The sequence below is a fragment of the Leptonychotes weddellii genome, chromosome 8 (genome assembly GCF_054177405.1).
Source record: "Leptonychotes weddellii isolate Sample4059 chromosome 8, ASM5417740v2, whole genome shotgun sequence".
Lineage (NCBI taxonomy): Eukaryota > Metazoa > Chordata > Mammalia > Carnivora > Phocidae > Leptonychotes > Leptonychotes weddellii.
The window spans coordinates 109,659,397-109,683,873 of NC_138376.1; the positions used below are offsets into that span (position 1 = coordinate 109,659,397).

General features: G+C 39.5%; 1 protein-coding gene across 5 annotated transcripts in view; it reads left to right on the top strand.

The window, feature by feature from the left end:
* The first annotated feature begins 12,958 nt into the window (after positions 1–12,958).
* Positions 12,959–24,477, top strand: part of ADGRG6 (adhesion G protein-coupled receptor G6) — a 135,491-nt gene continuing 123,972 nt past the window's right edge. The window contains exons 1-2 of one of the 5 annotated variants that reach the window (XM_031023522.2): positions 12,959–13,753; positions 21,333–21,433. In XM_031023522.2, the coding sequence (XP_030879382.2) occupies positions 13,752–13,753; positions 21,333–21,433 (103 nt within the window). In that variant the 5' untranslated portion in view covers positions 12,959–13,751. Of the gene's footprint in view, positions 13,754–14,001; positions 14,153–21,332; positions 21,434–24,477 lie in introns of those variants that run through there. The other 4 variants (XM_031023524.2, XM_031023525.2, XM_031023526.2 and 1 more) reach the window with 4 other exon arrangements.

Here is a 24,477-nt window from a genome sequence, read left to right on the forward strand (position 1 = left end):
GTGTCAATGTAGGTTCATCAGTTGCAACAAATGTACCACTCTGGTGGGGGGATGGTGACAATGGGGGAAGCTGTGCATGTGTGGGGGCAGAGGGGTGTATGGGAAATCTCTGTATCATCCTCTCAATTTTGCTATGAACCTAAAACTGCTCCTAAAATAAAAGGTCTATTAAAAATAAGGTTAACTGGGGCGCCTGGGTGGCTCAGTTGGTCAAGCGACTGCCTTCGGCTCAGGTCATGATCCTGGAGTCCCGGGATCGAGTCCCGCATCGGGCTCCCTGCTCGGCAGGGAGTCTGCTTCTCCCTCTCACCCTCTTCCCTCTCGTGCTCTCTGTCTCTCATTGTCTCTCTCTCAAATAAATAAATAAAATCTTTAAAAAAAATAAAAATAAGGTAACTGGTAATTTATGCATCTGGAAGTGAAAAAAGCCCACAATCTTAAAAAGGAATGAAATTCTGATACGTGCTGCAACAAAGATGAAACACAAAGACTTTATGCTAAGTGAAATAAGCCAGACACAAAGGGAAATATAGTATGCACCTAGAGTAAGTTGAATGCAGTGAGAGAGAAAGCAGAATAGAGGTTGCCAGAGGCTGGGGGAGGTGAGAAAGAGGAGTTACTGTTTAATAGGTATAGAGTTTCAGATTGGAAAGATGAAAAAGTTCTGAAGATAGAAAGCAGTGATGGTTGACAACAATGAGAATGTACTTAATGCACTGAACTCTACACCTGAAAATGTTTAAAACGGTAAATTTATGTTATGTGTATTTTACTACAGTAAAAAAAGTTGATACAGCTCAATATACTATTTTAACTGTATTTTTTTTAAAGATTTTATTTATTTATTTGAGAGAGAGAGAAGAGCACAAGCAGGGGGAGGGGCAGGCAGAGGGAGAAGCAGACTCCCCGCTGAGCAGGGAGCCTGACATGGGGCTCGATCCCAGGACCCTGGGATCATCACCTGAGCTGAAAGCAGATGCTTAACTGACTGAACCACCAGGGGCTTCTTATTTTAACTTTAGTTTGAAAAGGGATTTTGGAATGTTTCAATAAAACAAATAAGAAATTATTTAAAAAGAACCCATATGTAATACAAATGAAATTATGAGAACAAGAGTCTTATAACTTTCTTGTCAATCAAAAACAGAACTGGTTTATAGAGAACTCAGAAAAAAGTAGTTTCTGGTGGTGGTACTGCTCAAAATTATTGTGTTGGAAGGGTTTCATGTGTGCTGAATACCCAGTTTACCTGGCTTGTACATTTGCAGTAAATACAGAGACACCAAAAAATCTTTGGTGGGTATGTCACACCTACATAGTCCCAGATCTTTGTCTTTCTTCTATGGTGGTCAGCCAGACCATGAACATTTGAGATGGCAAAATCTATTACACCACAATTCAAGGAATGCTGCTTACAACTATATCCAATATGGGAACATACAGACATTAACAGAGTCATGGAATCCAACTCGGTTTGATTTAATAACTGTTTTTTGCTATTTATTCTGTTGGTGAATTTTGCTTTTTTCACTGAGGGGATTTTTTTTTCCATAGAAAGATCTGATTCTGTTTCTAATTATAATTAATAATAATAGCTCCTGCCATCTCTAAGCTCTGACTCTGCCAAACATTTTACAAATAGTATCTCTAAGCGTAATAACAATTAATGAAGGTGGGCATCATTTATTCCCACTTATAGATATGGAATCCAGCTCGAGACCAATCTCTGCCCAAGGCCACCTAATGAGTGAGTGGGAGAGCCTGGGTTTGTATCCCTGCTTCTGTGGTTGCCCTCTGTGTGTTTTTCCACTGTGCTCTGCTTTCTACTGGAGTCCCAACTTCATTGCTCCTTCTGCTGGACCCAGGTTCTAGAACTTCTTGATTTCTTAACTCTTTGAGGCCTCTATTTCAAAGCTAAGTTCAATGAGCAGCTATTCATTTGAAACAGATTGGAAAGCTCATTCCTTTTTTAAACAACCCTCATCTACTGTTTAAGAGACAGGTCTTATTTTCAGCCATATTTCTTCGCCTGGGATTGTGCTTTCCTTTGTTCCCAATTGTTCTGACTCTACCAGACAATTCTAACAATAAAATTCGTTTCTCTAGGACCAGCAGAGAAAATACGATTAAAGGTGCTATGGAAGAAGAGAAAAAGAAAAAGTCCAAACTCTGGCAATATTCCACATCAATTAGCATACTAAATATCAAATCAATAATTATGATCTAGTTGGAACTTAGGCATGCATAACTTTAAAAAAAATATTCAAACGTTTACAACATGTGCATAGATATCTTGGACTGAAAAATAATTTGTATAAATCTGTAATGAAAAAAGCCTATTTTTTCAAACAGTTGAAATTTTAAACCAGTCATCATTTTGCTAAGGAATATGGATTTAAAAATCTAAGATTAATTTTTCCTTCTGAAAAACCCCACAAGGCTCACTCTATGCAGATTAATACCTCTACTGAGCTTTTTCTCTAAATACTGATGGAAGAAATTTTTCAACTGTAGACATGTTTGATGAGTCAAGTACTGTGCGTGTATGTGTGTGCTTGTGTAAGTGTATGGCATTTGTTAGTGTTTCTAGAAATATAAGCAATATGCTGATTTTGATTTTTGTTTTAAAATTTTCTGGACTAAAACTTGTTGGTTATTTCAGAGCCACTTAGTAGCATTGCAATAAGATTTGGTAGGATGTAGTAGTTATGTCCTAAAAACTAGCATTGGAAATGATAGCTACTATCATCCTTGATATCTCACCTGTTTATTTATGAACTGGGACAAGATTACAGCACACAGGTATGTTAAATAAAATGTGTTCAATAAAAAAAATGTGATATTATCTCCATCGATGTTAAGAAATTGCACTTCATTCAAAGTTATGGCAGAGTAAAGATATTATTTAAGAGTATTCAATTAGCTCAGCATGATAAGGATTTTACATACTTTGAAACTTGGTTTTTGAAAAACCAGAACAAATGTACTAAACTTCAACCTTTTAAATAATTAATTTTCAATAAATGTGCTCAAGTTTGTAAGGTATTCTTCAGTTCTTAAATAATCATTTTCACCATTCAACCCACTATTTAGCATTTATTTTTCATGATCATGAAACATTTTACCTTCAAAAAAAGCTCCATCTTCAATGGGACTTGGAGATACCTATCATCCGAAGATCAATATATGAACCTGGAAAGCTAATGGAGGAAAAAAATAGTAATTTCGCAGATGGAAGTCAAACCTAAATGTGTTCAGATGGAGACCAATAGCGAACAAGCATAACTGCTCTCAATCCAGGAAGACTCAGAAATTGGAGGCACGAGGGGCGCCTGGGTGGCTCAGATGGTTAAGCGGCTAAGCGTCTGCCTTTGGCTCAGGTCATGATCCCAGGATCCTGGGATCGAGCCCCACATCTGGCTCTCTGCTCAGCTGCTCACCCTGCTTGTGCTCTCTCTCTCTCTCTCTGTCAAATAAATAAAATCTTGAAAAAAAAAAAAAGAAAAGAAACTGGAGGCATGAAATTCCCCTGATGTCAGAAGTGAGGTAGGGGACTGCCTTGGGATCTATATAAGGAGCAATTTAGGACCAAAGACCTACTAAGAGGCAACATCAGGGGTTAAGGGGGATTCTGACTAAATGAACTTAACAGAATTCTTGTTCAGGTAAGCCAGGATGACCAGATACTACCTGGGGAATGGCCGGGATGAGGAATTTGTTCAGATATCAAGGTGGGGTTTCTGGCTAAACTGACTTAGCAGGATTCTTGCTAAAACTGAGCCCTTGAGGACATGCCTAAGGATGGGGTCTAGTCAGCTGTGAGGAGCTGGCCTAGAGTTTGGTCCAGAAGGGTCTTTGTCAGTTCAACATGTCTAAAATGTAAAATTGGTTGTCTGTTCACCTCTATAAATACTCTCGGCCATGTAGTTCTAAATGAAACGGCATGATGTCCTTTGTGTTGAGTGTGTTTATCTTTTTAATCAGCTTTTCAAATTAATCATTTTTTTCTCCAACTGTAGAAAAGTATCTCAGATACTATGTTCTGTACCAGTGAAGAATATTAGTATTGGTTTCACAAAGTGTTTACTTCCTGTCCCTATTTGTTTTTCTCCCAAGAGGCATTTGATTTTCCCCTCTTTCATGCACATGCATGCACGCGCATGCACACACACACACACACACGTGTGCACGCACACACACACACACACACTTTCCATTTTCTGCCAAATCTCTGGAAAATTACTTTCCTTTGGTTTTTTTAAAAAAATGGAACACAGAAAACTTGTATAGAATCAACTCAAGAAAGCAAATGCATAATAAAAACTATTACTTCCTGTTTGTCTCTTTTTGGCCAGAGTTATGAATATCATCACAGGTTGTGTTATATCTGTTGTTCAATACTTTTGAAAAGGGAAGACAAGATTTCCCACATAAAGTATGTTCCTTTAAATTATTTAAATATCTTTGACATTTGACTGTATAATACTTTATCAATGCCTCAGATAACAGTTACTGTATCAGTCAGGATAAACTAGATTATACCCTAGTAACAAATAACCCCAAATCTCAGTGGTAGGAACAAAAGCGTATTTCTCGCTCACACTTGACTCTGCAGGTTTGCTGGAGTAGCTGTTCCAATCATCCTCACTCTGAAACTGATGAAATCGGCTGATGCAATCTCCATCAGTTTTTAATATTGCCAGTGGCTGCATCAGGAAGAGACAGTGATGAATTTGCACTTTACTTCTTAAAAACTTCTGTCCCAGGGACGCCTGGGTGGCTCAGTTGGTTAAGCATCTGCCTTCAGCTGAGGTCATGATCTCCAGGTCCTGGGATTGAGCCCCACGTCGGGCTCCCAGCTTCTCCCTCTTCCTCTGCCTCTCCCTCTGCTTGTGCTCTCTCTGTCTGTCTGTCTCTCTCAAATGAATAAATAAAATCTTTAAAAAAACAATAAAAAAACCCTTCTGTCCCAAAGTGACACATCATTTATGCTCATATCCTATTTCTCAAAGCAAGTCATAATCCTATGCCTCACATCCTCGAGAATGGAAAGAGTCCTCCTACCATGTGCTGAGAAAGAGAACCACCACCCTGGTAAACAGCCCTGATGACTCCCACAGCTATATCATGTAAAAATAGCAAAGGTCCGTGTATAATTCTGTAAATTAATAAGAATCCAGTCAATCATACTTCGTTGGCATGATGCCAAGCATCAAAGAGCCTAGGTATCTGCTACGGAGGTTTGGACTAGATAAGAATCACATCTCGTTGCCTTCATAAGCCTCTTGAACCTGGTGCTTGCTTTCCATTTCCATTGTTCCCAAAATATTTATTTTCTCACTCAGAGCTACTACAGTCCTCCTCTTGCATAAATCTTCTCTACTGTAGTCCATCCTGATTAATTCTCTACAAACATTACTTTCATCCTGTGGCTCCCTTGCCAACAAGATAAACAAAAACAGAAGACAATTAAAAATAAGTCAAACTCTTTAGTCTGACCCTCCAAGCCTTCCACAATCTGCCATCAATTAGCCTTTCACTCCTTATCAGCCTCTAGAATCTATGACTGTAGCCAGGTCATTTCCTCACTTGCCCTCAAGTATTCATCATCATTTCCTACATTGTGATTTAAACAGTCCCACTGCTTCAAATTCTCACTCTCTTCCTCTGTTGCTGAGAATCAAACCTATTCTTCATGACTTCATGAAACTTCTCACTCTTCTATGAAAGTTTATTCTACAAACAATTGCCAAAGAACCTTGACAGAGATCTCAAGAAAAATCTTAGAATGCAATGCTTGCTTGCTTAATTAAGTAACTTTTATCAAGCACCTAATATATTTCAAGCAGTGTGATAGTTGCATGTATTCGATTGTTAATTTAATAGTCTCAGACTTACCATCTCTAAAACCGACCTCTTGATTTCCCTCCCACACCTGCTTCTCCCTCAGTCCGCTCCCTCAGGTATTAGCAACTCAACTCACTCAGCTATAGATGTGAAAATGCCAGAGTACTCCCATTTCGGCTCCAGATCCAATTACCAGCAAATCACCTTCAAAATATCCCAAGTCCAATAAATTTTCACCACTTCCATTTCTATTACCCTAGTTCAAATCATTATTATCTCTTTCTTTGATGATGCAGCCTACTAAATAGTCTCTGTGCTTCCACTTTTGAACTCCCTAGTTTCTATTTTCCAATATGTCAGACAACAATTTTGTCTATTCAAAATTATTCCAATATTTACTTATCCTACAAAAAAATCAATTGTCTGTTCTCTTGCCTGTAACAACAACAAAAAATTGACCTTTTGCTCTCTCAGATCTCATTCCCTCTTTTCCCTTCAAGTCCTGCCTCTCTGTTCTCCTTGCTCTGCTATGCAGGCTAAGCCTATAATACTACAGGGCATTTGCACTTGCTTATCCTTCCTGATTGGAACACTCTCCCTTTGTGTAACTGCCTGGTTCTATTCTCCACTTAATTCACATTTCTTCTATGATGACATCTTATCAGAGAGGCTATCCCTGACCACTCTGTAGAAAATAACACCTGTCATCACAGTCTTTTAAAATCCCTCCTTGCCTTTATTTCATGGAACTTACCACCATCTGTATACTCTAAATCTACTTTTATTACATTACCACTTACCATCCCTCCCACCCCAAGTGGAATTTAAGCTCAATGAAAGCAGAGACTTTGTTTTTGTCCATTGCTATAATGACAGTGCTTAGAACAATTCTTGACATAAAGTAGGCAATCAACATTTTTATTGATGAGTGAATAAATGAATGAAAGGGAAATTAATAATTATTTGGACGAATGTAGCTCTCCTAATCGCATTCGTTCACATTTGCTCTTCTTATATAGTTCAGGATTGTGTCCCAGTTTTTGAAACTGTGAAGTTTATATATTCAGCTGGATTCTCAGACACATTAACTAATGCCCACACTGCTAATGAAAGCTGATTTTGGAGCACTTTTAAAAGCAGGGTAACACAATGGCAGAAACACCTGTAAGCTTGTACTTCCTGGATCCATATCTATGTTGCTTGCATTTCTTCTGACCAGACTGTACACTCAAACCTCTATGTAAATGTTCCAAGCAAATATAGCTAGACCTGGATTGATTGGTCAAGGGTATAGGAGCTGAGTTAGAAAAAACTGAGTTTAAGTTCTGATGGCCTAGTCTCTTTTAGGCCAAATCTTGGTATCTATCATGCTGGTGTGAAGAGTAAAGGAGTTACTGCATGTAATTATCTCAATAGAGTGTCAGGTGCATGGGCAGCTCTAATGGTGGTAATTGCTGTCAATATTAATATTTTTATTATCAGTGGAAGACTACAGAACTAGCTGCCAGTGTATGAAATTCACAGCAGCCTACATTAGTCACCAAAGACTATGAGAATCAGACGCACAATGCATGTCATGTCAGCTTTAAAACAATAACTAATTTGTTTTGATCTTATCATAGGAAAAAAGGATTTGTGGGAAGTAGAATCTAATGAACTTGATGTTTCTCCTAGACATTGTCAAGGCTGGGTTATACAAAAGATAACTTTTGAGCACTTGAACAGAAGGAGGTATTACTAAGAGCCAGTAAGAGCTCACCAAGAACAAGTCCTATCCTCAAACTCACGCTCACGGATGAAAACTAGAACGTCTAGATTGGTAAGCAGATCAGGAGAGTATAAAAGCTCTATGAATTTCCTGATGTATATAGTGCCCTGTGATCATCTGGGGGCCCCAGCTGGGGAAAATAGATGGTATAAGAGTAAAGCAAGTCAGATAAGAACAGGTTGAAAATGTGTGTCTTCCAACATTGATTATTAGTAGATCAGTATTAGGTAGCGGGTCCCTCACAGGGCTTTGCTTGGGTCAGTATTGTCATTTATGATTCAAATATAGGAAATATAATTATTAAATTTTCATGTAACAAAAACTTGGAAAAGATTATTAACAAGATTAATAAAGGAATCAAATTTCAAACTGATGCACTGGATTGAATGCAACAAGATAAAATGTATTAGGCTCCCTGACATGGATTCTGATTATTGCATGAGGGCAGGATGGGCTGTCTGACCTGGTGACACCTTATGTGAAAAGATAAGTGGGGCCAACAGCGAGGAGAGGCCATGTGGGAAAAGTACAATATTGGAAATCACTCAGACTGGCGTGGGCTCAGCTTTTCCTTGCTTGCTGTGTGATCTTGGGTAAGTTGCTTAAACACTTTGAACTTTAATTTCCTATTTATTTATTTTTAAATATTTTATGTATTCATTTGAGACAGAGAGATACAGAGAGAGAGAGAGCACAAGCAGGGGGAGAGGCAGAAGCAGGCTCCCCGCCAAGCCAGGAGCCAGACGTGGGGCTCGATCCCAGGACCCTGGGATCACGACCTGAGCCGAAGGCAGACGCTTAACCATCTGAGCCAGCCAGGAGCCCCTAATCTCCTATCTTTAAAAAGGAAGGAAGAATAATCATTTGCAAAACATTTGAATTTGTGGAGGCATGATATTTTTGTGAGATTAACTTTGTGTTTTCCTTTTTCCCTTTATTTATCTCCCCTTCTCTCTGTTCAAGCTTCAAGCTGATGTATGCTCACAGCTTCTGGAAATAATGAGGCAGAGAAGAAAAAACAGAAAGGATTTAGTATGTCTGGATTTGTTTTTCATACCCTAAAGCATCACACCAAGAGAACTGAGAGGATACAGATGAAATGTTGAGACACAGCAGAGAAAGAGAAGCTATCTCCCTTCTCAGGTAGGAAGGGGAAGTAAGAGAGATTGTGGGTGTATTAGAGCAGAGAGCTGAGTGGTTTCCTACATGCTGCCTCTCCCATCTCTATAAGATTCCAGAGAGGGGCCAAGTGCCTAGAATGGGAAGGACTGCTTGGAGAGACTAGGCTGATGGACAGTCATGGTCCATCAGGAAGTCAAAAGAGAGTCACAAACCTGGAGGGGCCTCATTGACAAGATTGACAACCTGTGTGGACTGATGACCAGGGACCGGAGAGGTTGATGTCTGCTGACACAGATAAATCAAGGACCCTGTTTTTCTACCTTTCCTGCTGAAGAAAGCAACTAGCCTGGTGAAAGGGAGAGGAATTGAATTGATTAAGGCAGAATGAGAGATTAAAACAGAAACTGGGTTGAATTATTTATAAATTAAGATACATATCTTGAACAACTAGCTTATAGCATAAAATTAACACTCCCTGCCACATAGTAGAAGATCAATATAATAATAGGTACTCCTATTCCTACTACAAATATTTTATGTGGGTGCTTAAAGGTCAATATTAACTTTTATTTACACAAGGGTAATATCCAGCGCAGGAAAGGTAAGGATCTCACTGTTACCAGGGGCTGTGGCATCCACTTTGATTGTCAAGAGAGCTGATATTGACTCCGGTTTCCATAGGAAAGGGTAAATCCCATGTGTAATGAGGAGCCAGGCACTGAATGGGTAAAATAACCACGGCTGTGGGAACTGAATAAGGAAAAGCTGAGTAGAGAGAGATGCTAGCTGTCTTCAGATATTTGAAAGGCTTTTTGTGGAAGATAGAATGTCCTTGTTCTGAATGGAAGTTGATGGCATGAATGTTTGATTCAATCAACAGAAAGAGGAAGTTTCTCATAGTTGAGTGTTCATCAATGCTAAGGATTCAAACAGATGTTCAATATTCATTTTGTCTGGAATGTTGTCAGAGGATTCCTGTGTGCAAAGGAATGTGGTCCTGGCACTTTCAGTTTTAGGATGATGCCTGAGGCAGGCAGAGGCAACTGATATTACCAAATTCCAGGAAATATGCTGGGTGCTCTGTCTCGTTATCTTACTGAAGCTGCCTAATGACCCCATGAGTTAAACATTATAAGTATTATTACAAATCAGGTTTATAGTTTACATAGTAAACTGCCAGAGTTCATAGTGCTGGTAAATTACAGGAACAAGTTTTGAACTTAGGTTGTTGCATTAAAAGATCATGTACTTTCCTGTTCATTCTCCCTTTCCCTAACATGCTCTTTCTTATTTTTTTAAAGATTTTACTTATTTGAGACACAGAGAGAGAGAGCGCATGCACAAGCAGGGAGGAGGGTCAGAGGGAGAGGGAGAAGCAGACTCCCCGCAGAGCAGGGAGCCCGCCCGATGAGGGGTTTGATCCCCAGACCCTGAGATCCTGACCTGAGCCGAAGGCAGATACTTAACCAACTGAGCCACCTAGGCGCCCCCCTAATAAGCTCTTTCAAAGAAAAGAACAAATCCTCAGTTCAAGGACAGAAATATCAAAATACACAGATTTTACTAATGTGCTGATGAACGATGGGCCCTGTCTCAAGAAATATTTTACTATGATTCATGTAATCATATAGAAATAATATATACATTTATGAACATTTTAGCATATAATGGCACATGTAAATATACTACTCCTATCTTCTAGGCATATGTACATTTGCTTCAGTTTCTATGATAGTTAATTTTATATGTCCACATGGCTGGGCCATAGCATCCAGATATTTGGTCAAACATTATTCTGGATGTTTCTGTGAAGATTTTTTTTTTTTTAAGATGTATTTCTTTATTTCTTTATTTGACAGAGAGAGAGACAGCAAGAGAGGGAACACAAGCAGGGGGAGTGGGAGAGAGAGAAGCAGGCTTCCTGCCGAGCAGGGAGCCCGATGAGGGGCTCAATCCCAGGACCCTGAGATCATGACCTAAGCCAAAGGCAGGTGCTTAATGACTGAGCCACCCAGGAGCCCCTAATTGAAGATGTTTTTTAAACGAGATTAACATTTAGATCAGTGGACATTGAGTAAAGGACATTCCTCTCCGCAAGGTAGGTGGGCCTCATCCAATCAGTGGAAGGTCTTCATAGAACAAAAACTCACCTCCTGCCATCAAGAAGGAATTCTGCCAGCAGACTGCCTTTGGACTTGGACTTTAACTCTTCCCTGAGTCTCCAGCCTGCGGGCCTACCCTGCAGATTTTGAACTTGTACCCCCACAACCACATGGGCCAATTCCTTAAATCTGTCTTTATATGTACATATACATCCTGTTCGTTCTGTTTCTCTGAAGAGCCCTAAAACAGTTATATTTCATTGTTTGCCCTTATGTTCCCTAGCTTTAAAATTCCGAGAGGAACAACTACACACATGGGCTTGGAAGCAGCTCACTCCTTGGTCATGCCTTCAGATGAGACTGCAGCCTTAGCCAGTCTTGTGAGACACCGGGCTAAGTTGCCCTCAGATTACTGCACCTGAAAACCATGAAATAATAAATATTGTTGCTCTAAAGAAAATTCTGTGAGTGGCACTTAAATTTTCCTAGGACAGTCTGGTGTCATAGAGACTGATTTGAATTGTAAGAACTGGATCCTAGCCCCTGGCCACTTCCAGCTAGTTAGTGTAGACCTCACATCTCTGGGTCTCATTTCCCGTTCTGTAATAAGAGAGCCCTGGAAGGAGAAACTTCAGTTTCCCTTAAGTGCTAAATTCAATGTCTCTATTAATTATACTGTTTATTCATCAAAATAAACGCTGATAAAAGTCACTGGAAGAGCACACCCTAGACTTTCAGGCCTCTGAATTTGGTGGCAGTGTTCCAGCTTCCTTTCTGCCAGTAGCTGTCTGTGCTCAAGTCCTGCTCTACTTTTTTTCCACCCCAACAATTTTCTATCACTAGCCCATCAACGTTATATAAATTTCTTTGGCACTTCTTTGTGTGGCCTGTTCATGTATGCGTGTGCATGCTCACAGTTCAAGCTGGGCTGTTCTCGCTCAGGATGTGTAATCCAGCTCTGTCACCGGAAGATTTGCCTCCAGCATTTCAGGAGCATTAACTCTGGCAGTTCACAAAGGGAAGGGAGCTACTTTCCAAGTGTGAGTCCTTTTTTTTTCTCTTCTCATCACTGAGAAGGTGCTTCCAGATCTTTTTGCCTGCCAGCTACTTGTAGGAGCCCTGGAGTCCAGGCAGTGCACTTTCCCCAATGAGTAACTGGATTTGTATTTGCAAATCAATATTGCTGAATGAAATGCTATGTGAACATTTTCCCAGCCCCGTTAATATCCCTTCCTTTTTTTTTTTTTTTTTGGTGATTTTAAAAGAAAGTGCAATTTAGTCCCATCTCTAAGTCCTAGTGAAGCAGTAGAGAGGGTTCTAGCAGGACGGTATAAGTCAAAACTGTGGACCAAGCATTTTGCCACTAGTCCTGCCGGGTTTTGCTTTCACTGAATCCGTCTGCACCCACTTTCAGACCCCCCCCCGTCTGTTTCCACCTCATATCACAGCACCCACTCCCCCTTCAAACACTTCTTTCCCGAAGGGATTTGAACAACTCAAACTAAAGGCAGTGGCAAAGGTTTTACGTATTACCACTCCTTGGTGGGTATTTAAAGGCATGTAATGAAGAAGACAAAATTCTAAGCCAAAATGATGACTATTTATGGAACTATAGGTGTCAGCAAATCAGGGGGAGCAGGTAGTGGGTGTATCTGTGTGGGTGCGGTGGTGGGAATAGTTACACTGGAACTGTTGCCTTCTCAGCCTCCTCTTACGTCTGGTCTTCATCCTAGGTGGAGGAGGGTGTGGTGGGAGACCATCCCCTTTCCCCGCAGAGACCACGAGATGAGGTGATGGTACCGGAAAACACACGGACTCTCCCTTCACTCCGATTTTTAGAAGGAAAAAGAACAAGAGAACGAAGAAAGAAAAAAGAGAGGAGAGAGGTGAAAGAAAACAGAAGAAAAGGAAGAGAGCAGGGAAGGCAAAGGGACAGAAAAGAACAAGAAAAGTAAAGCAAGGCGGCGGCCCAGGAGCTTGGTGGAGGGGTCCCGTGCGGGGTCCTGGGTGGGTGAGAGCGCGGAATCCCAGCAGACGGGGAGGAGATGCCCACATCGCCACCCGCATTCCGAGCTTCTCCTTTCTTGCGCGGAGAAGACTCCTGAATTCAGAGCTCACGGCTTTCTGGTGACCTCGGGTCCGCCCCGTCCCCTCCCCCCGCTGGGAGCCTAGCGCGGCCCAGCGCCAATCGCTCATCCCGACCCGGCTGCCCGTTGGGGGAGCGCCTCTCCCACCTCGCAGTCTGACTTCTCCCTTTCTGCCCCGGGGCAGGCGATCCTGGGTGGGGCAGCCGCGCTTTGGGGACGGCCCCCGTAGCGGAGCGTCGAGACTGGGGCCGCCCCAGGGCCGCGTGTGGCCCGGCCAGACGCCGCGCACCGCCGGGGCAGCCGCACCTGAGCCCCCAGCTCGGGCCGAGGGGACGGGCGCTGGGAGCTGCTGGAGCCAGCGGGCGGGGCGGGGGGAACGAGAGCCACAAAGGGGTGACCACGTGCCGCCTCCCGCGGGCGGGGGCGAGGACTTGCCGGGTCAGACCCCTCCACCCCCGCCCGGCCCAGATCACCTCGAGCACCCAGCACCAGCTCAGAGGCAGACCCAACCGTCCTCACCTTCTCGCCCTAACTTTAACTTGTCTGTAAGGGGGAACCTGCCGCCCCGCCCTCCCCCTACCGCGAAGATCCGCACTTGAACTCCGCCGCGCGGGCCTTCCACCTTGCGCCGCCCCGAGCGCGGGCGTGGAGTGACTGCCGGGAAACCCCGATGAACTCTCCAGAAAGAGCGTGAAGGAGGGTCCGGCTGCCGCGCTCGGCTCGTGCGCCCGGGGTCTCCTTTGGGAGCTTGGAGCAGCAGAACCAGGGAAAGACTGTGGACCATGACCGTGCGGCCCCTGGGGACCTCAGCGCAGTGATGCCAACATGTAAGTCTCACCTTTCAGCTGAGAATTCCTTCACACCTTTACCTGTATCTACCCCTCCCACCCCACCTCAACTAAATGATTCTGTAAGGACTGCTTTGACAGAATAAACCGGTTTGTCTTCAGTTTGACTCCTGAGGCGCTGAGGAGTGAGCTGGTATTGCCAGGCAGAGCTGTGACATGTGTGTGCGGCTTGCTTTTTTTTTTTTTTTTTCCCCAGGAAGAGGTAAACCTCACATTTGGGCGGTGTAAAGTATAATAAAAAGGGCAGGGTTTCAAGAATGGGGAAAACGTGTTTTCGAGTCAAATTAAACAAGGAGTAACAGGCGCGGCTCCTCTATTCAGGGGCCTTGCCCTGCCAAGAAAGAGGGATCCTGGATCAACACCTGGGGGCTTGGAAAGGTACTGGTATACCGAGAAAATGTTGACTTTACACATTATCACCCTTGACTGTAGAAGTTATTCTTGGATCTTTGGGTTATTTGAATTGTTTTTTTAAAAAAAACAAAACGCGCAGAAAAGTTTCTTGGTTGTATTTTGTAGATTAAAAAGTAATGAAGGAATATGCCATTTCACGGGATGAGACCTAGGAGGCGATTTGCCTTGAATTAGAAGTAGGGGACATAGAGCTATGAATGGTCAGAGAAACGTAAAAGGTTTTGATTTTACGGAGTTACCATCGAAGTGGTGAGGTTCCTCAGAGCGACCCTGCGAAAGGGCCACCCAGCAGGGCCTGAGCCTTCCAGAATGCAAAAAGGAAGATTGCTCTAAAAAGGGCCTATTTTTGTGGCCAATTCAGCAGTGGTTTTTTCTTGTAATATGTAATTTTCCCTCTGATGTTTTACTAATCTTGAGCAGATACCCTGACAGAGATTTTACTCCCTTCCACTAATATACAAGTGTTTCTAGAAATTCATAGTCACCCTCCCTTCCCCAGCTACTGGATCCTTAAGTATTTCCATTAAAATTTCCTCTTTCAGCTTAATACCTGGGAAAAGACATGAGCCTCAGGCCCTGTCTTTCCCTTCCTTGCAGCTTCTCCTCCTCTCCCCACTCAGCACACAGTTTTAAAACAGGAAAAGAGTAGTGCCCACAAGCCTACACTCTACCCCTCTGTTCCTGGTAGTGAGCAGTATAATTAGAAAACAACTACTATTTTTATTAAAACTGCATGTGAAGTAATTCCACACCTGTGACTTTTAAGGTTTCATTTATGCCAGTGGAATCAGCAAGGTATAACCTGAAGTAATTTATCTTGGGATCCAGCCAACAGTCCCACATAAGACTGGTTCTCATATACAGGCGACACATTTTGAATGAATGTGAATTTGTTTTAAACTTCAGTTTTTCCTAAAAATATAGTAAGGTTTTTAACAGCAGGTATTTGTGTAGCTTCCTTTCAGCTTTCCTAGGTAATTTAGATCTCATGGAAAATGAAAAAAAGTGTGAATACCAATTTTTAAAATAAAACGTGAAACTGATCAACAGGTAATGTACAGAATTCCTCATTATGCAGTTAAGTTATATAGCCCATTTGAATTGCGTATGACTAAAACTTCTTTTGTCATATAGAGTAAAAATATGAATATTTAATCACATAAAATACAGAGTTTAGTACCCTAATTTGAGTTTTATTGAGCTTTTTTGACTGAAAGTTTTTCCATTTCTTGTCAGATTATAACTGTTTCTTTCTCCATTTTGCTGTTTATAACTCATAACGAAATAGCTTAAGATGATCAGATTCTTTTTAGATACTAGTGTGTTAGAAAATATGGAAATAATACCAACCTTTCCGAAGTAAATATTCTTACTATCTTGTTGAAAAATGTTAAAATGGGGAACACAAACTCTATTATCTTTTAAGTTTTAATTTTAATATGTTCAAGCTCACAAACTAAGATATTTTCTGCCTACTCTTTGTGAAGAAAGTATTAATATATTGTAACATTCAGGTTATAAAATTACAGATTTTATAAATATATTTGGAGTTGTAGTGACTACATATTTTTCATATCCTAAGAAATTTAATAGATTTAGCAAGACTTGTGTTAACTGGTCTCAAACTTCATGAAGCTCCTGTTCGTTCCATTTATGGCTTATATAAATTACATGACATTGTGCTTTTCCAGTGTGAATGGTGAATGAGGCTATTGTCTCTTGGCTTATGGGAAATATTAGAAGCTTGTAGTTTTACTGCCTAACTGGACACGTCAGTCTGATTTCTGGAAATAATGATTTGAAAGAGAATCAGTTTATACATTAAAAATAAACTGACAACCACTTCCTTAAACTTGACCATTTTTCTAACTGCCCATCTCTTACAGAGTTTACATTTCTGATGGGATGATTAAAAGTTTCTAGAGACAATTTAGACTTTAGACTAAATAGAGTAAGACTTTGTTCGATGTGTGTGGCATGCTTAGGCAAAAAACCCCCCCATATCTTTCCATTTGTTTCTGAATGGATGCCATTATTATATTATCTACATTGGATGGCATTAAGATACATACTGGGTGACTGGGGTGATAATATTTAAAGGACTTTTCAGTGGTAACTAAAAATGCCAATAAAACTTGAACGTGGCTACCTGAGTATCATCTTACTTTCCCTTATAAGCATTACTCAGGATGGAATTATTTGGAATGCCCTAAGGAAAACTTCAAGATTACTGTGTTTAAAACATTTGTAGCAAATATGACAAAGGCTGAACATATTTTGTATAGGATTGGTAAAAAGAATTCACAAATCAGTAAGAAAAATATTTCTATTATAATAGGAGACTACAAAACTGACTTGAACACGCCAATCCAAATAAAGGAAATCCAAATGAGATGCTACTTCTATCAAACTGGTGATGATGAAACAGTAATAGTGATGGGAGTATCATGACGTAAACATTGATACACTTCAGTGTAAATGTGGATGGCTGTGTTGAAATTTATTTAGAAATAATTTTAAACCTACAGAAAAGTTGCAAGAATAATACAAAGAACACCTGTTTATCCTTTATGCAGAATCACTTAATGTAAATGTTTACCCCATTTCTGTTATTTTCCATCCTTCTCCCCTCCACCCACTACTCTCTGTATATGCACACACACAGTATTTTTCCTGAATCACCTGAACGTTAAGTTATATACATCAGGGTTTCAGGCTTTACTTTTTTAATTGAAAATTTTATTGAGAAGTTTATAGATTGACATGCAGTTGGAAGAAATAGTAGAGATCCAATGCACCCTTTGCCCAGTTTCTCCCAGTGGTAACATTTTGCAAACCTGTAGCACAATACCACAACCAGGATATTGATACAGTACTCTTTTTCAAATGTGTTTCTCAGGGTTGCCTTTTAATTTCAATTGTGGTACAAGTCATGGTACAAGGGATGTTTCTGCTCAAATAAGGGTCAAGATGTGTGCAGATTTGAAGAATAAATTCTTCTACCTATTTGAAGTGGGGGCGAACCCAACTTAATAAAAGAACTTGAATTGAGTAATAGAATAGCACTTTCTCTTTTTATTCATTGCTTTGGCTCGGAACATGATCTTTAACCAAAAGGAGAAATACAATTATGAGCAGACTTGAATAAACCAAATTACATTCTTTTCACTCTAGAAGAATTAAGGTACTCTGTGCTACTCCTCATGCCCCTTTGTGATAAGATTTGACATAGAAATACAGTTGGGAAATGGGGAGTGAATGTAATTCTGACCATTGCGGGTAAAAGATTTAGTGCCATGTCAATTTCTCCACTGATTTCAAAATGTCTTCACTAATTTCTCTTTAAATTTGACTTTTAAGGGATCCCGCAGGACTAAAGAGGTGCAAGATGGTAGGTTTTCTAGATTACAGATTATTTTAGTGATGTGTTTGGATTCGGTTGCATTTACAAGGGGTCATTCTGGCGTTAAAAAATTCCTGTAGAACGGTTAAGTTCCAGAGTTCCTGAAATAGGACTCAAGCATATTGTATTTTGTAGACTATGCCATTTGAAAAGGGGAGCAAGTTTGCAGTTAGAGGCAGGTGACTTGGAAGCCAGGTGACCCAGTGGGTGTTTTGGCACTGCCACCACGGATTACGTGATCTTGGGCAAGTAGTTTAGCTTTGTAACATTTTGCCTGTGCAGTGATTGGTTTTATTGCATAATTTTTAGATTCTGTTCAGGTGATAGAAGTCTATGTAAGACTCTTTTACTTAAAAAAAAAAAAAAAGGTTCTTGCTCTCTTCAGAACTTTGAGGCTACAACTTAAGTGATAGAAGATTGCATTATGTTTTTTATGGTTCCCATTTAGAACCTTAGTAACCCTGTTCAGGATTTTCCGTTCTTGTGAGAAAGTTGTTTGAATCTCAGGGATGTGTCTTTGCTAAGTGATCCCCTGAGAAGACACACAGTGCTTTCCTTCCTCTGTTCTATTCTTAATTTATTTGTTTCTGTTCTTCAGTAAACAGTCAACTGGATGAAAGTTGACTTGTCATGGGGTTTAAGTTTGGTTCCAAGTGCTTGCCCTGTCCTGGGTTCCTTTTCAATACGAAGTGATGGAGTCTTGAGACCTCGAATGCACAAAGCACTGGATCATCATTTGCAGCTCTTGTCTGAAAGGATTGCAGGCAGCTTTTGTAAAACAGCTTCAGGATTGAGTCTGGAATCCCTAACTGTCAGAACCTGTTGTAGCAAAAGAAAGTTGCGTGATGAAATAAATAGAATTGAATGTTGCCAAGCTAACAAACATGATTCCTTGAGGATTGTTGAGGGAGCACATAAATCTAAGAGGGGACCATTATTTACATATAGATAAAGGAAAACTATCATGTGCCACAAAGATTGAGAAGCTGGGAGTTCTCTTGGGCTGACACTCCTGACTGTTAATGGTACAACAGGCAGCCAGTTTTGATGGCTCTGCTCCTTTATTTCCCTGGTCCTCAGCTTCCTCCTCTGTAATATAAGGTTAGACTTCATCTTTGGTCTTCCCAGCTCTAAACTTCTTTGAATATATAATTGTGTTTTTTTTTTTTTAGAAGCATACTCATTCATCCATGGCATGAATTGGAAACACCTCATTCATCCAACATCAGTGGGAAATGGACCCATTCTTCCAAATGAGTGAACTTTCCATGTAACAGAAGTCTATCGTCTACCCTTTCTTTTTTTTTTTTTTAAGATTTTATTTATTTATTTGAGAGAGAGAGTGAGAGCACGAGCAGGGGGAGGAGCCGAGGGAGAGGAAGAAGCAGGCTCCCATCTGAGCAGAGAGCCTGATGTGGGGCTCCATCCCAGACCCTGGGATCATGATCTAAGCCAAAAGCAGATGCTTAACCAACTGAACCACCCAGGTGCCCCTATGGTCTACCATTTTTAAAGCCCTTACCAAGTGCCATGCAGTATTATCTCTTATCTTTTTGATGGATGATATCCTATTTACAGAAGAGGAAATAGTCCAACGTTTTAAGGACTTGCCTTTAAAGTCACACAGTAAATAGAGGCACCAGGTTGTAATTCTGCTATTCCAGACTTCACATCCATTATTATTATATTATGATGATGATGTACTGTGGCATATTGCTTCTCATAAGTAGTAACGTTGCTTTAAATTTCAACTGTTTTGGATGGATGTATTTTAAAACATGCCCTCCATACAGAAAATTATTCTTCAGATCTTAAGCTTTGCTTACTTTAGAATTTCCATTAGGAGCTGTGTGATGCTAGAACTTCTAGTTGGATGAATATAAAAACATGGCATGGATATCAGACATTACTCAAAATTTCTGTATTCATGGCAGACATGAATAATCCATTCCATTTCTGTTCCCAGGTGATCCAGAAGTAGTCACAAAGTCAATTGACTGGTGTTGGTTTATGACATCCTATTGTCTGTTCTTGTTTAAGCCTTTTCTTTTGATTTTAGTACGGACAGAATAACCCTACTTCTATTAGAATGCCCGGGATGGTGGTAGCAATAATAATAGCTAATGTTTGTTGAGTGCTGAGTGTCAGGCACTGTCCTTAAAAGACATGATCTGATTTAGTCATCCAGCAACTCTGTGGTTTAGGTTCTACTGCCATTTCTATTTTACAGGTGAGAAATAGGAGGTGCAAGGTGGTCAAGTAAATTTCCCAAGGGTTGCATAGCTTACAAGTAGCAAACCTTGGTCTGTCTGACTCTAGAGCTTGTTCTCTTTGCTGCTTAGGTGGTCTCTAACAGTAAAGGATGGATTGGAAATGAAGGCTTGAGGCAAGTGGAGGAATCATTTGATGTCTATTTTTGCTGACTTGAGTATTCCCTCTCCTACTTTTCTGGTTTTGTGTTTGGTATTACATATTTACTCCAGATAAGCGACCTTCAGGCATTACACAGAAGGTATTACTGTGATCCTACAGTATCTCATTGGTTGTTTCTCTTTTTAGAAATAAAAAGACTCTCAATTATCACCTGGAACCATGGTAACTCCCTTTGGAGATTTTAAGATCTGGAGATTTCTTATTGCTACTTAACCATCTTCCTGCCTGATGGCTCTCATGCTCACCAATCCATTTATGGCCCTTACGGTGACTGACATTTATACTTGCTGCCCCATTCACAGGCTTACCTCTTGTGATGGGGTTGAGTCAATGCAAGGTATCATACCACTGTTGGATGCCAAGATAATATGGATGTTCCTGTCTAAATTATTATTAGGTACAATTTTGAGTTTAAAGATGAGACCACTGTATAGACAAATAATTGAGAATTTTCAAAGCATCGACCCTCCCTCTAATGTCATTTACTAGTTCTGTAATACATGGTGTTTGCTAGTCATTCAAAAACATTGATAGCTATTGTTATATATAAAGAAGTTATTCTTTTTGAATGTTAGTGCTTCATTGCTTTATTTTAGGGGAAAGAAGACAATTGGACAATTTATTTTTATTTTAAATATTTCCATTTGTAAAGCAGCAGATGTTATAAAATGACAACATTTCCTTAAAGTCTAAATTTTTGGAAGATTATCGGGCGCTTGGGTGGTTCAGTTGGTTAAGTGACTGCCTTTGGCCCAGGTCATGATCCTGGAGTCCTGGGATGGAGTCCCACATAGGACTTGGTGGGAAGTCTGCTTCTCCTTCTGACCGCCCCCCCATGCTCTCTTTCTCATTCTCTCTCTCTTAAATAAATAAATAAAATTCTTTAAAAAAAAATAAATTTTGGAAGATTATAGGAGAGGTTGGTATAAAATCCTCTTGCCACCCAGAGGGTCATGTGGCTGGTGATGCTGAAGGTTGAAACTGAAATTGCTTTATTTTTTAATAAATGAACTTGAATTATCTGAATGTTTCCCCATCTTCATTGGGAAATCACCTGTTATGTATATTCTCTGATAAGGAAGGTGCCACCAAATGGCAAAGGACATGCATGGATTTTTTTTCTTTTGCCTCATTAGCCTAAAAGAGCTGATTTGGTTTATCATCGTTAAAGTTCCTTCTTTATTTGGAAGCAAGATTGAAAACGATTTCTATTTTCCAATCTCTGCTGAAAACCTACACTTGGGCTATGATTGTCCTAATGCCTTACTGAATACTGAGTGTCCTGATGGTTGCTTTCTTCCATTGCAGGATGTTTCACTCAGATCAAATGTGGAACTGTCATTGGAAATGGAAGCCAAGTTCTCTTTTGTTCTTACTTGCTTTATGTATTATGTATGTTCCTCTTTCAGGTAAGTAAGACTCTTTGTCTTTTAAACCCTGAATTTAATAATTATCGCGTTGTCTTTAGTATAACTGTGCTACTGATTTAAGCCAACTTTATTACTTGTCTTTTTCTTTTTCTGTTATTGTCCTTATAGGCTTTTACTGTCCATGGCCTCTCTGACTTCTATGTGAATACTCTTACTTTGATCATTGTTCTGTTTTCTAATGAGTGTATTTCTTTAATCTTTGCTGCATTTCTGTTAGTTTTATTTATTTATCTAGCCCATATTGAATGATGAGATAGCTACGTATCTGACATTAAAAATGTGCTAGCTCTTTCTTCAGCTATTGAATAAATATACAGTACTCGATTCTCTTTTCAAGTTTTCATATAGTTATTTACGGAAAGTATAGACTTCGTTGTGTGTATTTATCCTGATTTTCTTACCATGTTGCAGTATGAGACAGGAAATTTGAAATTAAGTTTTTAGACCATGAAATTTATTTAGTTGGATTAAAATGACATGAAAAATTTAATTTTAATTATAGCATTTTTGGAATAAAAATATCAAATCTTTGTAATTACAATTTTTTTCTGAACTTTGAAACCAGATCCTTTTAGCTGTTGTTGCAAGCTAAATTTTCTATAAACAGTTAATGATATGAATGAGCCAATCAACCTGAGGAATGTGAATGATATTTAAAAGTAAACTGTTTCTCCATTATCTGATTTTGTGCCTGAGCAAACTGCATTTCTCTTAAGTCCGTTTTGTTTTACTCTTTTTTTTAAAATTGCTGTATTCATTCAGTATACTATATTTGTTTTTAGAATAAAATTGTTACTCATGTAGTCTTATGTATTTATTACTTTGGGTTTAATCAAGATATTATGCATTCCATATTTATAATATATCTGTATGTTAAAAATAATACATTTAATGAATCATGAAAATAGATTATCTGCTAAAATTGTTTATTCATAGATTAAGAAATTCAACTCCTATTTATTATATAAATATGATTTTCCAAGCCAGCAGGTATTTTAAGAGTTTCAGCTATTAACTTGGAAAATTCCTGGCACTTGCTTAATGCCTTCAAAACAAAACTGATCTTTGAAGTTTTTTTGTGTATTTGTTTCAATTTCATGATAAAGCCACTCTTTCTCTTACTTTCATTGCCAAAAGAGGAAAGAAACTTGTGAAGAGAACTGAAAATTCAACATACATTGGATTTACTTGGTTACAGTATTGGATTTTTTCTTAACTTTGAAAAGTGACCCTCAAAGAACCAATTACATGATGTAAAATAAATTATGAGATTAAAATTTTAGTCGAGGTCTATTTACTTTCATTTTTGTTAGGTCATGGCCTTTGTCAATTTCAAGGCTTTTTCAGACCTTAAGTTGAGACTTTTTATTTTTGATGTTAATATTTTAATTGACATATGCACGTTCATTATTTAATCACTTGAATCAATGAAATGAAACACATGTTCTCAGACTAATCAAAAGGAGTCAGCTGGCTAGGACTAGGGTGGGGCCAGGGAAGCACCTAGGTTGCAGAATTTAAGGAGGGGACTCATTCTCAAAGTCATGGGAATCAAAGTCCTTAAGTTTGTTTTTAAGTTACTGTCTCACATAAGAAATCTTTTAAAAAAAATTCCTTCCATTACCCAGTACTTTATGTGCATCATGTAAGGCTTTCTGACGGATAGTAATCTGCGTTTACACATGAACCCAGAACACTTTGTATCTATGTATCTGTAATCATGATTCGCTCAGAATGCTGCCACTTCACCCATGAGTATCTAAACTCAAAAAAATGCTTTGGGGATTATTATTGGTATTTTAATATAAAATTTTTGCCTTACAACTCGGTATAAGATTCCCTAAAATAATGCATATCCAAACTTCAGACATATCTAATGTTCAGAGTCCTGCCTTTACAACATAGTGCAATTTTGATTAAGTGTATTTTTGAAGAACATTTGGTGCTTAACTGTGATGTTGTATCTCAGTGTATGCACTCTCTGACGTTTTCACTTCTCTGGATGACCTCTATGTGATCTTAGGGAGTCCAGTGGCTTTCAGTGGCATCTTGATGCCAGTGTCTCCTAAATCTGTATTGTCAGCCTTGGCCCCTTCCTTGACTCTGGAGTCACGTCTGGAGTTGCTTATCCTCATCCATACTTGGATATGTAATGGGCCTCATACTTCACAGGTGGGAGCAAGACTCTTGACTCCTACCTCCTATCCTCAAATCGACTTCACTTTCTATCTGTACAATCCATCCTACTATATCCTGCTGTTCTCTCCCACCTTACTATTTCCTAGATAGGTTGGCCCATCTGTTTCTTGACCATGCCTCCTTATTCCCTCTTCTTCTTAAGCTGCACACACCCGGTTCTTTCTTGACACTATGCTCTTAATTATTACCACCTCAGATAAGCCTTCCCGTCTCCTAATTCAAAGGTGCCCCTTAGCCACCCTCTTACCATGTTACCCTTTACTGATAATCTGTATAGATTTTGGTTGCTTCCTTGGTTTTTAATGTTTTGGTAATTTGGCTGTGATAGCTAGGGTAGAGGGTTGACAAAACCTCTTTTGATTGTTATGATTGAACTTAGGTGAGATGATTAAAAATTAGAATCCTGTAGTTTGATTTGGATAACATCCTTCATTTAATTCAAATAATAGAATTGCAAGGTTAAGTCTTCTAGTAGGCAAGTTAACAACTGTAGTCTCATGGGGCATTTACAAAGCAAACAGTATAAAGGTCTGTGCCCTTCAGGATTTAAAAAAGGAATGTAGAAAAAGCTCGTTGTCCCTTGACAAGTGATGAATATAACTTTTAATAAGGACTACAACAAAACAGCAGCTGAATATTTAAACTAGTCCCACAGAAGTGGAGATTAAAACAATAAAACATGATATTTTAAATCCACTAGCTTGACAATATTTAGAAACATTGATAATATCCATATCCAGTATTCTCAAAGTTGTTGGGGAAAGGTCACACACTAATACTGTTGGCTCTGTCTCTTGGGGGAGTAAGTAGGCAACATTTTTTTT